Source organism: Chrysemys picta, chromosome 5 (genome assembly GCF_011386835.1).
Source record: "Chrysemys picta bellii isolate R12L10 chromosome 5, ASM1138683v2, whole genome shotgun sequence".
In the NCBI taxonomy this organism is placed as follows: Eukaryota; Metazoa; Chordata; order Testudines; family Emydidae; genus Chrysemys; species Chrysemys picta.
In genome coordinates, this window is record NC_088795.1 from 53,868,009 (window position 1) to 53,882,529 (window position 14,521).

General features: G+C 40.1%; 1 protein-coding gene across 1 annotated transcript in view; it reads right to left on the reverse strand.

Moving 5' to 3' along the window:
• Positions 1–14,521, reverse strand: part of RNF150 (ring finger protein 150) — a 203,900-nt gene that overhangs the window by 33,746 nt on the left and 155,633 nt on the right. Inside the window, exon 6 of the mRNA XM_005284318.5 lies at positions 9,324–9,534. Coding sequence (XP_005284375.2) covers positions 9,324–9,534 — 211 coding nt within the window. The remainder of the gene's footprint in view (positions 1–9,323; positions 9,535–14,521) is intronic.

The window sequence follows — 14,521 nt, forward strand, 5'->3', positions numbered from 1 at the left end:
ATCACTGTCCTTGTCCTTGGAGAGAAACTAAAGAGCAGGGGGCTGAATGTTTGTCAGACCTGCTTAGGGAGAATCACAAGGAGACTGCAGTGTAAAACCCCTGTTCAGAAGGGAGTGGATGAGGGTCTCTGCCCAGAGAGATGACAGTTAAGGTATATCTACACTGCAATTAAATGCCCACAGCTGACCCACATCAGCTGACATGGGCTCAGACTACAGGGCTGTTTAATTGCGGTGTAGCTAAATCCACTGAGATTTTGCCCAGATTTGTTGTTCATGAGGCATTATTCATCTTTTTTAGACTGGTAACCAACCTGGGAACGCTGAGAGAAATCTCTCACTTTTGAAACAATACAGCTAGCAAAATTTCCTGTAAACAGAATATGTTGTTGTAACATGTATTTGCCATAGGGGGCTGAAGAGTACCTTGCTTTATAATAGTCCTATAACTTGAAGAAAATAGAGAACATTCAGTTCACCTACTCTGGTCCTATATCTTGTCCTCATGAACTTGTTTTGCCTTAGGTGATCCTGTTGTTGATGTCTGCATTAGACCTCCCTTCCCCATTGTCTGTTAGATTTATTTGCATGTTACATCTTGCCTTGCCTGCAAATTTTTCAGGGAAGGATCCATCTAGTGCTATGTGTACGTAGAGGGCCTAGCACATTGGTGTCCTGACCCTGATGGGGCCTGTGGTGTTCAGTGATCACTTAATGCTTAAGGAGCTTGTCACTGGTCTCTTTTATTCTGTGTCCAGTTCCAAATGACTGTGCATAACAACAAGAGCTTCACAGAGCACTTCACTGCCATGGCCCCTAAAATATCAATGTAAACCAATTCACAGTCCTCCCTCGCCTCCTTTCTTGGTATTCCAGCTCCCTCTCCCACACGGATCCCTTGACTAGTTGAGGGGCTGCCATGAGATCCAGAAGAGGTGGACAGGTCTCACAGAGGTGACTGAGCCCTTCTGTGCAGGAAAATAGAGATCCAGGCATCAAGGATCCGCTCCAGGCCTGGAGATGAAGGGCCTCACCCATGCCATTGCTATACATTTTCCCTAATGTTGTCAGAGACGGCAGATTTTAGACAAATATTTGTCTCAATCTTTCCAATTTGTCTACTTTGTGCATTTGATAGCACTTTCTGTACTGTCAGTTTCACGGTCTGCCATATAGAGACAACTTGTGCTTTGTGGGTTACACACACCAACATGAAAAGAAGAAAAAAAAATTAAAAATAGGAAAATGTCATTGTGAAATCACAAACGTTGGCAGAGGGTCAAGGGCAGGTGTAGCAACCAATTACTTTAACTCATTTTTTGGAAACTGATGATTTCACACTGGTGGTATTCCTATAAGAAAGTCATCAGCCTTTCAGACCAGCAGTGTTATGCTGGCACTGGTGCAAGTCTTAGGGCTTTTCGACACCATGCAATTAGTGCTCATCAACGTGAGTGTAAATTTTAGTCTGGACTAGCATATCACGCACGAAGGGACTGCGTGAACCCTGCTGCCACATACTAAAAGTTCCTTCGCATGCGTTATCTTAAGTCCATCTGAAACAAGATTACTTCAATGATACAAAGGAACTTTTAGCATGTAGAAAGGGGTCCCCCACACCAGATACTGCATGGCACATTGCTGTGGACCAGAATTTACACCTCACCAGTTGCGCACTAATGCACTGTGTAGACAAGCCCTTAAAATAACAAATTGGACCTCAGACCACTGTAATTTTCAGCACCTGCTAATTGTCAAGTTTTGCATCACTTTGGAGTTTTAACAGGGCTTTAACACACATCGTATCTAAGGCACTTGGGACCCAATCCTCTCACTTTTTGAGAAAGTGGATCCCATGAGTATTCCATCTCCAGGATACAAGTTTGGTGTTTCTATGCTTTCACCGTTAGCTTGTGCAGTTGTCACATGCTTTTCTCCCCTCACATTACTCCTTAGAACAAAATACTAACTCAGAAGAATCGCCAAGTGATTACAAGATACTAGTAGATAAGATTCTTATAATATATTCTTTTTCAGCAGCCAGTTAAGGGTGTATCTTCCACACAGACATTTAAAAATGAACAGCTCAAAATCATTTTAAGGAGTTTTTATTTTAATAAAGTAACTACCCAACTAGCGTGAAAGTGTCCTGACAATCTACATCTTTGGAGCTTATCCCCAAAACAACAAAACCCAGGAAAAGAAATGTACTGCAATACCTATGTGAAAGACTTCACAATTGAACTGAGGGTGAAATTGGTCAGCTGAAACTTTTTTTGGTGAAAACTGCTGATTTGGTGACACCAGAACATTTTGAGAATTTGTGTTGGTTTCACCAAATTGTTCTGTGTAAAACAAACAAACAAAAAATCGGAAGAAGTTGGAATGTTTAATTTTGACATTTTCGAAATCGAATGCTTCAAGTTTTTGGTTTGAAATAACTTTTCATTGAGAAATTTCCTTTAATGCTATCAAAACCCTTTAAAATGGTTGAATTTGAATGAAATGTTTTGTTGAGAAGGAACTGTTTTGTTTGACTTGTAGCAATTTTTCTTCTACTTATTTGGAATTGCCAATGAGCCAGAAAACACATTATTCACATATCTCTGCTTCACAGCTTCAGGTCCACATAAAATCTGTGGACCTCCCAGGCTACCCAGCTGTCTTCAGGCTGAGCACAGTGGTTACTCCAACTCAGGACCATCTCTTTTTCTGGAGTTGCCTTGGGAGCTTCCAGAGTTGGGGGAAAGTGGGAGTTGAATTTAGTGGGCTATTTGCAGCATGCCAATCATTCTCTTAAACAGGTGGAGTCAGTACATATGTCCCGTTGGGGCTTGTAAAGCTTGAAAGGCCAGAGATATTTATAGGCCTGATCAAGAAATAAAATATTAACTGTGAATGAAGCCTGAAAATGCACACACATTAACTGTTACCAAAAATAGCAAACACCATGTGAACTGGGAAATGTCCATATGATCACAGATGAAACAAAAGTTCATGAATGCTTTATATTTCTCCAAATGCCAGATTTCTAGTGCATACCTATACATATATATACACACACATACACATACTCTAGCTGCTCTTTTCATAAGAGAACTACAGTATTTTTAACCCAGAACTTAATGCTGATTATGCCTGGCCTGGCCCAAGCATGGGTGCGGGAAGGAGCCTTCTTTGGAAGGAGCTGACTTCGGGCACTCTATGTAAAGCCAGGGATAATTGCAATTTCTATGCTTGTGGAAATGAAAGTATTCCATGCTCAGAGTAACAAATTGCTCCAAAGGGGGTAAGGAGGGGAGGAGAGATGGCCTTGAACACTGTCTGCACTAACTCAAGGAGCTGGCAGTCTCCAGAAAGGGAAGCATGCTGCACCATTCAAAGGGACATTGTCATGTGTACATTCCCCACGTGCTCACCAAGGCAAAACCCTCCTGCAGCTCCCCTGGGGGCAGTTCAGCTCAGCATCACCCCTTATTCGAGGCTGTGGCTAAATGCCACAATCTAACCCCTGCTGTACCATTTACATTTGCATGGAATTGCTCCTGCTCTATGGTGCTATGACATTTCCAGATATGATACACCTCTACCCCAATATAACACGACCTGATATAACATGAATTCTGATATAACGTGGTAAAGCAGTGCTCGGGGGGGGGGGGGGGGGGGGGCAGGGCTGCGCACTCCGGCAGATCAAAGCAAGTTCGATATAACGCGGTTTCACCTGTAACGCGGTAAGATTTTTTGGCTCCCGAGGACAGCCTTGTATCGGCGTAGAGGTGTAGCACTTATTGCAGAATAGCCCACTAATAAAAAACAATGCAGTGTGACCATTACTACAGGTGAGGGAATGGAAAAAGAGATTTGACACTTTGCAGACCTTAAGATTAACAGGGTTGCTGATTCTTGAAACAGAAAATCCATAGCTGAGCTGAATATAAAACTAAAGAAATTCTCTCTCTCTCTCTCTCTCTAATCTTAAAATGCGATATCAGCTGATACATGCAGGTATTGAAAAAGGACACTCAGGGATTTAGCATACAAATCCTATTATTAACAACACCTAACAAACATTTCCTTGAAGACTGGGGCCCCACTGTGCTGGGTGTTGTAATGAGATTGGTTGAGCATATCTCCTGGTCCTTTACTTAGTGCTCTGAGCTACCATGCAAAAAATCTGATCTTGATTTTTAATAAGGGGTGGTAAAGGTAGATTCTACAATGAGTTCCATCTAGCTCTTCATGGCCAGGAAAGTTATTAAGGGCCTTGAGGAAGAAATTCTCTATTCAGAAGAAGAGGAAAATGTCCTCTGAGCACATTCACAAAAATAAAGTAATAGCACCAGCAAAACAGCATGGATGAAATCTTGGCTCCAATGAAGTCAATGAGATTAACTTCAGTGGATACAGGATTTCGTCCCATATATGCAGCACTATGAAAATGTCCTTCCTCCAGGCCCACTTTGGGACGGTCCCTGCCTCTGGATCCTGTCAGGAAATAAAGAAACCCCCAACCAGTAACAGAAAGAAAAACCAACAGCACTGTGGGATAAGCACAACAATCCACAGAAGCTACAACAGTGGCAGCAAGTGCAGGGTTTGGATGCAGTGTACTCTGTACATACTGCATGGCTGCAGCTCGCACAGCTTCAATCATAAGAAGAAACCACGCAACTCTCCAGTGCAGACTCAGCCCAGGAGCATTCTTCTGTCATGAACAGGGGGTGGGAGTGGAGGGGGGGAGGGGAAGAGAGAATTGAATACCTCTGCAAAGATTCCTAGCAGCAGCTAAAGCCATTATTTGTAAAATCAAAAGACAAACCAAGTTCACATTGGGGTGGGATGGGGTAAGTGGGGAAAAGCTCTGTGGTTCTAGGTCTTTGACCACACTGGAACTATTCAATACAATTAGTGAATACAATTCTGACATAATTCTTGTTGTTTAAAGCCATATCTATAATACAGCTATAATCAAGTCAGTTAAACCATGGTTGCCCTCTGACCCCTTATAACTTGGTTTAAGTTGTAGTGTGTATTGGCTGTAACTGTCCCCCCCAGCTGAGTTAAAACTGTGTTCTGTTTGAGAACTCTAGGGCTTAATTTCAGAGGGGTGGAACACTTGCAGCTCCCACTGAAGTCAATTGGAGTTGTGCGTTCTCATCACCTTTGAAACTCAGGCCCCTAACTCCTAAACGAACACGAAAGGGTTAGTTTACTGCCAGCCCTTTGCAGAATGTACAACAAGGTCCAGTTGCTGAATACTATTGTGAATCAGACCATATGGATGCGTTCTTGAGATGATGTAAGTTTGCGCACCCGACCATGCCAAAAAATTGTCAAGCATTAAATGTAATCCTGAAAAGAACAAAGTCTAATAATCATGTATAACTAATAAATAATATTGCTGCCCAACCATTATTAACTGAAAAACCAAGCACCAAATCAGAATACCATGGATGAGATTGTGTGCTAAGTGCAGGACATACACATTCAGCCCAGGGCGTTGGAGCTGGCTAAGGCGGCTTTAAGCTTCCAGTATGCCTTCCTGATTCTGGTTGTTCGGAGAGTTGATGCAACTGCTCAATGCACTTAGGAGCTGCTTAAGGTACCACAGCCAATAGCTGCCAATAGGCTGCAGCACCATCCAGACTCTCCACAGTGCTATAGGCAGTTATTCTATCAATGCAGGTGCTTATGGAGGAGAGATTTCCCCCTGCCCAGTTCAGGGCCTATTCTGGTTCTTTTCAAAAATTGCAGCAGCACTTCCTTCCAGTGCCATGCAACCAGCCCCGGGCTCTAGACCAGGAGGGAGAATCTCTCCCCTTAGCTTTATTTTCTGGCTTTGCCATTTTCAGTAGGATTCTCTGATAGGGATACATTGTCTCTGCTGCTATTAGAATGACGGAAAACAACATCAATAGATTCATGCTGTATAGTTATCCTGTGCTGGTTTTTTTTTGTTTGTTAATGAGGGATAAGGAACTGACTCTCTAATATGAGAACTGGAGAATCTAAATAGGGTGGATGAGTGGGTACTAGAGACCTAAAGCACACTTCCATGCTGCTTTAGTCAGTTGAAGAGTTCCTTTTGTGTAGTGGAATCCCCCAGTGGTGTAGATCCAGTGTAGCTGCCCTGACATCAGTTCCCTCCAAATCCTTACAGGATACTTATTGAGAGCAAGATTGGAGGAAAAGATCAGTGGCTGGCGCACTGCTACACTCTCTGGCTGGTGTAATGGCTCCTTAGCAGCTGTCACAGCTGAATGCAAAGTAGAGTAGCTGTGAAAATGCTCTATATTGTGTTGGGGGCCAGCATGGCCCTTGGACAGCCACAGAACTGAGGGACACAAATGTAACATATCCCTGTGTTGAGTCCTGTGTCTGATCTGTGTATCTAGCCCACTGTTTCTAGTACAACCAAGTATGTCAGTGAGGTAGACCAACAGAACAGAACTGAAGAAGTTCTGCACTCCTCTCAAATGGGTATCTGACATCCCATATTATTTTATGATAAAATGAAAAACAGTGGGGGTAATTCAATTACATACAATGATATACATCTGGAGTAACTACTGGCTTGAGTGGTGTTACTCTGGTCTTAAACCTGCAAAACTGACATCAGAATACTGCTTAACATCCTTAGTAAAATTTTTGTACCACCAAATAAAAATCTTAATGTCACCAATTAAATCAATCACGAGAAGCACAACAACATTTAACAGGGGCACTGTCAAGATACAAAGGAACAAAATGTTATTAATAAAATTTTACTAACTTAAAACTAACCGCTCATCTAAAATATCTCTCATTGATTAAAACTGATCAGCCCAACAAAACGAGGCCAGAGCAAGTCTTCACACACGAGCTCTTGGGCTGGCACCATGCATGTGGGAGTCTGTGTATGCACATAACATTGTCTCCGCTCTCCTGCTGGTTCCATGATTTGGATCATGCAAAGAACCAAAACTAAGGCGAGTCCTTTTCTTTCAGAAAGACTAGGAGTTCTTCTCCAGAAAGAAGGAAAGTTGTCATTTTAAATCCCTTACTGGATCACAAGAATGGAGCCAACTGAGGGCCAGTCTGAAAAGCCATGGTGAGACCATTTTTCTCCTCCACCCTGAATATTGCACCACTTCCCCTAAATCCTCTGTTTCCTTGCTATGATGCCGTGCTCAAGTGAAAATGACAGCTCACTCCATGAAGTAATAAAAGTCAGCACTTAGGAGATCAGAAAGTTAGTTTCATTGGCATTCCACTGCTGGGAGAAGCTGACACAACAGAGCAGTGTAGCTGACTCATGCAGAGTGGTAATAAGAGAAAGAACTAAAGGAATTAAGACAACAAAAAGGAAGAAGAATCTCTGGGAAGGCCATTTAGAAACAGTCCTCTCCATGCTCATCTTGTCTTGTCTCTCTCCCTTCATGTTGTTACTTTCCTTTCTTTTTCACTTACAGGAAAGTGTTAAGTCATCATATCCCACTGGAGCAGCATATAGCAATGTTAAGTAAACATAGTTAAATATCCAAAATTTCTTAGGACCTAGGCAAGTTTCACACCCAAACCAATGTTTTGTCATATTATTCTATTCCATATCAAGTACACATGCGGGTGTTACTTTTCTGTTTATATGCCCAACAACGTGCATGTACATGCTTCAGTCATGTATATACAAACTTTCCAGTTGTCTGTTATTTTTGCCTACAAGTGGCATTTGCAGACTGAGACAGCCCTCATTTTGGAGAGCTGACAATCATTTTCTTAAACTGTCAGAGGAAGATTCTGAAAACAAAATGTTACTTTTAGTGACAGGGTAGGGATGACATTTTGGGATTGTCAGCATGAACGGTGTCCATTAAAGTAGTAAAAAAGGACCAACACTCCTTTTGAAAAACTAAGAATAGTTTTCAAGAAATAAAAAGTAAAGCTTCCAGTGATGTAAAGAAGACAATGAAAAAGCACAAAAGGAATCCAAATATACTTTTCCCCCCCTTGATTTCAAGGAAGTGTCCTACAGTAAGGCAAGTGACTACAGCTTTACCTTTTATTTATAAAAATATACATCGAGGAACAAAATATGTAGGCCATATTTATTGGATGGGGACTCTCTTCTGAGAAGCAGTGACTTTGAAAAAGATTTGGGAGTTTTGGTGGATAATCAGATGAACATCATAACAGTGTGATGTTATGGCCAAAAGAGCTAATGTGATCCTTGGATGCATAAACAAGGGAACCTTGAGTAGGAGTAGAGAGGTTATTTTAGCTCTGTTCTTGGCACAAGTGTGACTGTTGCTGCATAATTCAAGAAGGATATTGAAAAATTGAAGAGGATTCAGAGAAGAGCTATGAGAATGAGTCAAGGATTAGAAAACATGGATTAGAAAATAGTGACAGACACATGGAGCACAATCTATTTAGCTAAACAAAGAGAAGGGTAGGGAATAACTTAATTGCAGTCTACATGCACCTACATGGGGAATAAATATTCAAAAATGGTCTCTCCAATCTAACAGAGAAAAGTATAATATATTTCAAAGGCTGGAAGTTGAAGCTAGACAAAGTCAGAATGGAAATAAGGCGTAGATTGTATAACAGTGAGGTAATTAACCATTGGAACAATTTACCAAGGGTTGTGGTGAATTCTCCATCTTTGGCAATTTTAATATCAAGATTGGATGCTTTTCTAAAAAATAATCTCTAGCAATTATTTTGGGGAAGTTCTCTGGACTGTTTTATACAGGAGGTCAGACTAGATGATCACAATGGTCTCCTTTGGCCTTAGAATCTATTAATCTATTTTATGTTCTTAAAGCAAGAATGAAACTCTGCGTGTATAACAATAAATAGTACATCGAAGAAAGACAGACCAGGGGATAAGGACTAGCCAAACTCGGCAGACAAGGGCATCCAACAAATGAATTTAACAAAGGAGCTGGGTTATAGGTGGAGATTATCAAAGAAGGCCTTGGTAAAAGGATTCACTGTCAAACAACATGTGAAGATGTCTATAACTTTAGTTTACTTTGTGTTAATAGAAAGGGCCTATTTCTACTTAGTCTAGAGTATTCTTCCATGCATTTCACTTTGCTATTCTATCAGATTCAATCCATTTATTTGCACATTGGGTTCAGAGTATCTGTGATACAGTAATACTCCATGATAATTCAAAGGTGCTATTTTAAGCCAAGTTACTTATCCTCTAGATTTCAGTGAAATTTAAACTAGTAAAAACAATATTCCAAGCCCCACACATCTATACATTTCTTTGTGATTCAGGTTTCTGCATACTATTTTCAGGGCAAACTCTGCCAGAAGGAGAAACTTACTACTTGTTGTGAAGTTACCGTCCCCAACCTGGGGAAGAGGATCTGCATCCTGGATGACTTGTAGTACTCCCACAGTCCGGACAGGAGGATCCAGAGCTACAGAGCTTTCATTCACGGTTATATCACTAGCTCCTGTAATCTGATTAGTTGGCGGTCCTCCTATGGAAGCTTCAAAATCTGGAGGCATATCATCTATGCAATCCGCATTTGGCTAATGGAAACAAACAAAAAAAGTCTTTGAGCTTTTATTCTACAGAGAAAATATTAAGTACTATAGTTACAAGAAAGAAGCTGGGTAAAATTTTCAAAATCCTCTTAAATGATTTACCATTCATCTTCATTGAGACATTGGCTGCTAAGTGCCTAAATCACTTAAAAATGGGACTCAGGCTTCTGAAAATTTTAGCCACCTTATTTTAGGAGCAAACTCTGCCTTCAAATATTTGTTTGGCTCCTAGTGATCTAGTTGGAATTATGCATATATTATATATGACCAGAAATGGACCTCTTAACTTTAAACATAAGCAAAAAAACCTTAGTGTTCTTTATTTTCATATTAACATAAACATAAGAACAGCCATACTGGGTCAGACCAAAGGTCCATCTATCCCAGTATCCTGTCTTCTAACAGTGGCCAATGCCAGGTGCCCCAGAGGGAATGAACAGAACAGGTAGTCATCAAGTGATCCATCCCATCGCCCATTCCCAGCTTCTGGCAAACAGAGGCTAGGAACACCATCCTTGTCCATCCTGGCTAATATCCATAGATGGACCTATCCTCCATGAATGTATCTAGTTCTTTTTTGAACCCTGTTATAATTTTGGCCTTCACAACATCCTCTGTCAAGGAGTTCACAGGTTGACTGTGCATTGTGTGAAAAAAATACTTCCTTTTGTTTGTTTTAAATCTGTTGCCTATTAATTTCATTCAGTGACCCCTAGTTCTTGTGTTATGAGGAGTAAATAACACTTCCTTATTTACTTTCTCCACGAGTCATGATTTTATAAACCTTTGTCTTCCCCCCCTTAGTTGTCTCTTTTCCAAGCTGAAAAGTCCCTGTCTTATTAATCTCTCCTCATATGGCAACCGTTCCATAACCCTAATAATTTTTGTTGCCCTTTTCTGAACCTTTTCCAATTCCTATACATCTTTTTTGAGATGGGGTGACCACATCTGCATGCAGTATTCAAGATGTGGGTGTACCATGGATTTATATAGAGGTAATATGGTATATTCTGTTTTATTATCTATCCCATTCTTAATGATTCCCAACATTCTGTTCACTTTTTTGACAGCCACTGCACATTGAGCGGATGTTTTCATTCTCTGAGAACAATGACTCCAAGATCGCTTTCTTGAGTGGTAACAGCTAATTTAGACCCCATCATTTTATACGTATAGTTGGGATTATATTTTCCAATGTGCATCACTTTGCATTTATCAATATTGAATTTCATCTGCCATTTTATTGCCCAGTCACCCAGTTTTGAGAGATCCTTTTGTAGTTCTTCACAGTCTGCTTGGGACTTAACTATCTTGAGTAGTTTTGTATCACCTGCAAATTTGCCACCTCACTATTTACCCCTTTTTCCAGATCATTTATGAATATGTTGAATAGGACCAGGCCCCATACAGACCCTTGGGGAACACCACTATTTACCTCTCTCCATTCTGAAAACTGACCATTTATTCCTACCCTTTGTTTCCTATCTTTTAAACGGTCTTAAAGAAAATAACTGCTCTAGATTTTCTTCCTGAATTTATACATAAGTGGTTCCAGTTAATTAATTTAGATTTTTTCCCTCTCACCCACTCCTTTTAGGGCCCTATCCTGCAATCACTTACTATTATGTCTTGTGCTTATTATGGATGCTTCACTGATTTAAATGGGAGTACGATAAATATTGCAATATTGGGCCCTTAAATGGTAATATCCAATACATACACAGTTTATTTGCTTTCTATATACCTGGATCCTCTTAATAGTATTTGTAGGAAGACTATCTTGCAGTATGCAAAGGAAATGAAAAAGTATTGCCCAGAAAATTGACGTTTGCGTCCTCACAGAAAAACAAAAGGTTTGGGGGAGTGTGTCATGGAGTAAATGAGCACATATATTGATATGATCTGCCTGAGGTAGGCACACTGCTGAGTCAGATTATGAAATAAGCACAGGCAATAACTGCAGGGGATTTTGTACCTTTTAAGTCTTAAAATACACATACTATAGAGCTGATATCAGAGACTTAAGTGAAGGCGGGGAACTGATAAGAACTGCATGTGTGCACATTTGTATGAGGGGTGGAAAAGGGGCGTATATAGCTATTGCTAAGAGAAGGAAAATGTTTTCAATATTAAAAGACTTACATTTTGCCTATACTGTACTTCATTTCTTATAGCTGAAAATAATGAGAAAGAATAAAGAATTCATTGTAATGGGAATTTCAGGAGTCTTCCCTGTATTGTGGTCCCAGAGAAACTAAATGAATTAAACAAAAGCAAAGGCAAAATGACTGTTTAGCTCAGAATTAAAACTCATGCCTATAAATGCACATACTCAGTAAATTCAGGGCTACTGGAAAAGTGATTCAGATGCATTTAAAGCAGATGGTTACAGAGCTTGTGTGTTTTGGTGCCAAGACCTCTTAATATCCTCTAGATAGCAACTCACTGGTCAAGCTGAGATGACCAAATTGCAGTAGAATTTACTGATCTTTCAAGTATTTCTGTATTGGTTTATTTCCTGACTGTCAGACTGATTATTTCTGGAGAGTTCCCTCTGAACACTAATAGCAATTGTGTGAGTAAATTCTCTTTGCTGTACATGAGAATGCAGACTCCCCTAAGCCTTTCAGCAAAGGTGTCAGGTCTGCTTTCTCCAGAGCAGGGAGAGGTTGAGCTTGCACAGCCACTTCAGAAATAACGCCGTAAGGTTAGGCCATAAAATAATAAAAACAAGGAAAATTCAAAGATTAGAGTACCGTGTGCAAGGTGTTCAACAGCACCTGTAAGCATAAAGGGGCATATTCAGATAGAACTGCAGTTACACAAATATCCTGTTAGGCCTAAAAAAGTTAGCAGACACTATAGGGCAGATTTTCAAATGTATTTAGGCGCCTAATCTGCTTAGACACTTTTGAAAATTCCACTAGCTGAGCATCTGCATCTATAGTTGCCTAAATACTTTTAAAAATCTGATTCAGAGGCCCTGATCTAGCGAAGCATTTAAACATTGTTAACTTCAAGTATCTGAGTAGTCCCACTGAAGAAAATGAGACAGCGTATGTTTTTAAAGCTAAACCTGTGCCCAAGTGCTTTACTTGTTCAGTCCTTTAGCCTGTTTCACCCTTTCCTGTGAATTTCCTGTCTTTTGTTGTTTCATGCCAGCATAATGGACTTAAAAAAAGTGCAGACTTTAACAAACTCAGAGAGCTGACAGGTAAGGTCCCATGATAAAAAAATCTAAGGGAAAAAAGTTCATGAAAGCTGCCAGTTTCTCAAAATGACACTATTAAAAGCACAGCAGCAATCTACCCCGATGCAAAAGATAGATAAGAGTAGCAGTAAGAAGCCAACATGGCTCATTCAGGAGCTCTTTCATGGCCTGAAATAAATAAAAAAAAGTAACCTACAAAAAGTGGAAATATGGATAAATTGCTAAGGATGAATAGCAAAGAACAGCACAAGCACATAGGGACAAAATCAGAAAGGCTGAGGCACAAAAATATGTTACTCCTAGTAAGGAATATAAAAGGCAATAAGAAGAACTTCTGTAAATACATTAGGAGAAAGAAAAAGATGGAGTGTATAGGTCCAGTACTTAGTGGGAAGGAGAGCTAACAACAGATGACATCAAGCAGGCTGTAGCATTTAATGCCGATTTTGCTTCAGTCTTCACTAAAAAGATTAATTGTGACCAGATGCTTTACACAATTAATATTAACTAGGGGGAAAGAACACAAGCCAGAATAGGGAAAGAGCAGGCTAACGAATATTTAGATAAGTTAGATATATTCAAGCCAGCAGGCCCTGATGAAATTCACTCTTAAGGTACTTAAAAGAACTAGCTGCAGCAATCTCAGATCCATTAACAATTATCTCTGAGAACTCATGGAGGATGGGTGAGGTCCTAGAGGACTGGAGAAGGGCAATCATAGTACCTATCTTTAAAAAGAGGAACAAAAAGGACCCAGGGAATTATAGACCAGTCAGCTTGAACTTTGATACCTGCAAAGATACTGGGACAAGTTATTAAGCAATCAATTTGTATTGCCCAATTAGTGGATAATAGAGTAATAGATAATAACCAACATAGATTTGTCAAGAACAAGGAGAAAACAGTAGATGTGATACATCATGATTTTAGTAAGGCTTTTGATAAAGTCCCACGTGACATTCTCATAAACAAATCAGGGAAACGTGGTCTAGATGAAATTTTTATAAGGTGGGTGCATAACTGGCTGAAAGATCGTACTCAAGAGTAGTTATCAATAGTTTGCTGTCAAACTGGGAAGAGGTATCTAGTGTGGTCCCACAGAGTCTGTCCTGGATCCAGTACTATTCAACATTTTCCATTAATGATTTTGATAATGGAGTGGAGACTAGCCTTATAAAATCTGTCGATGATGCTAAGGTGGGAGGGGTTGCAAGCTTTTTGGAGGGTAGGATTATAATTCAAAATGACTGACAAATTGGAGAATTGGTCTGATATCAACAAGATGAAATTCAATAGACACAAATGTAAAATTCTTCACTTAGAAGGAAACGTCATATGTACAAATACAAAATGGGGAATAACTGGCGAGGTTGTAGTACTGTACTGCTGAGGAGGATCTGGAGGTTGTAGTCAATTACAAATTGAACATGAGCCAACAATGTGAAACAGTTGCAAAATAAATAAATAAGAGAGCTAATATTCTGGGGCATATTAACAGGTTTCATATATAAAACACAGGAGGTAATTGTCCAACTCGGCACTAGTGAGGCCTCAGCTGGAGTACCGTGTCCAGTTTTGGGAACCACATTTTAGGAAAGATGTGGACAAACTGGAGACAGTCCAGAGGAGACTACAGTAATGAACACCTAACCTATGAGGAAAGGTTAAAAAACGGGGCATTTTAGTCTTGAGAAAAGAAGACTTAGAGGGATCCTGACAGTCTTCAAATATGTTAAAGGCTGTTGTAAAGAAGATGGTGAT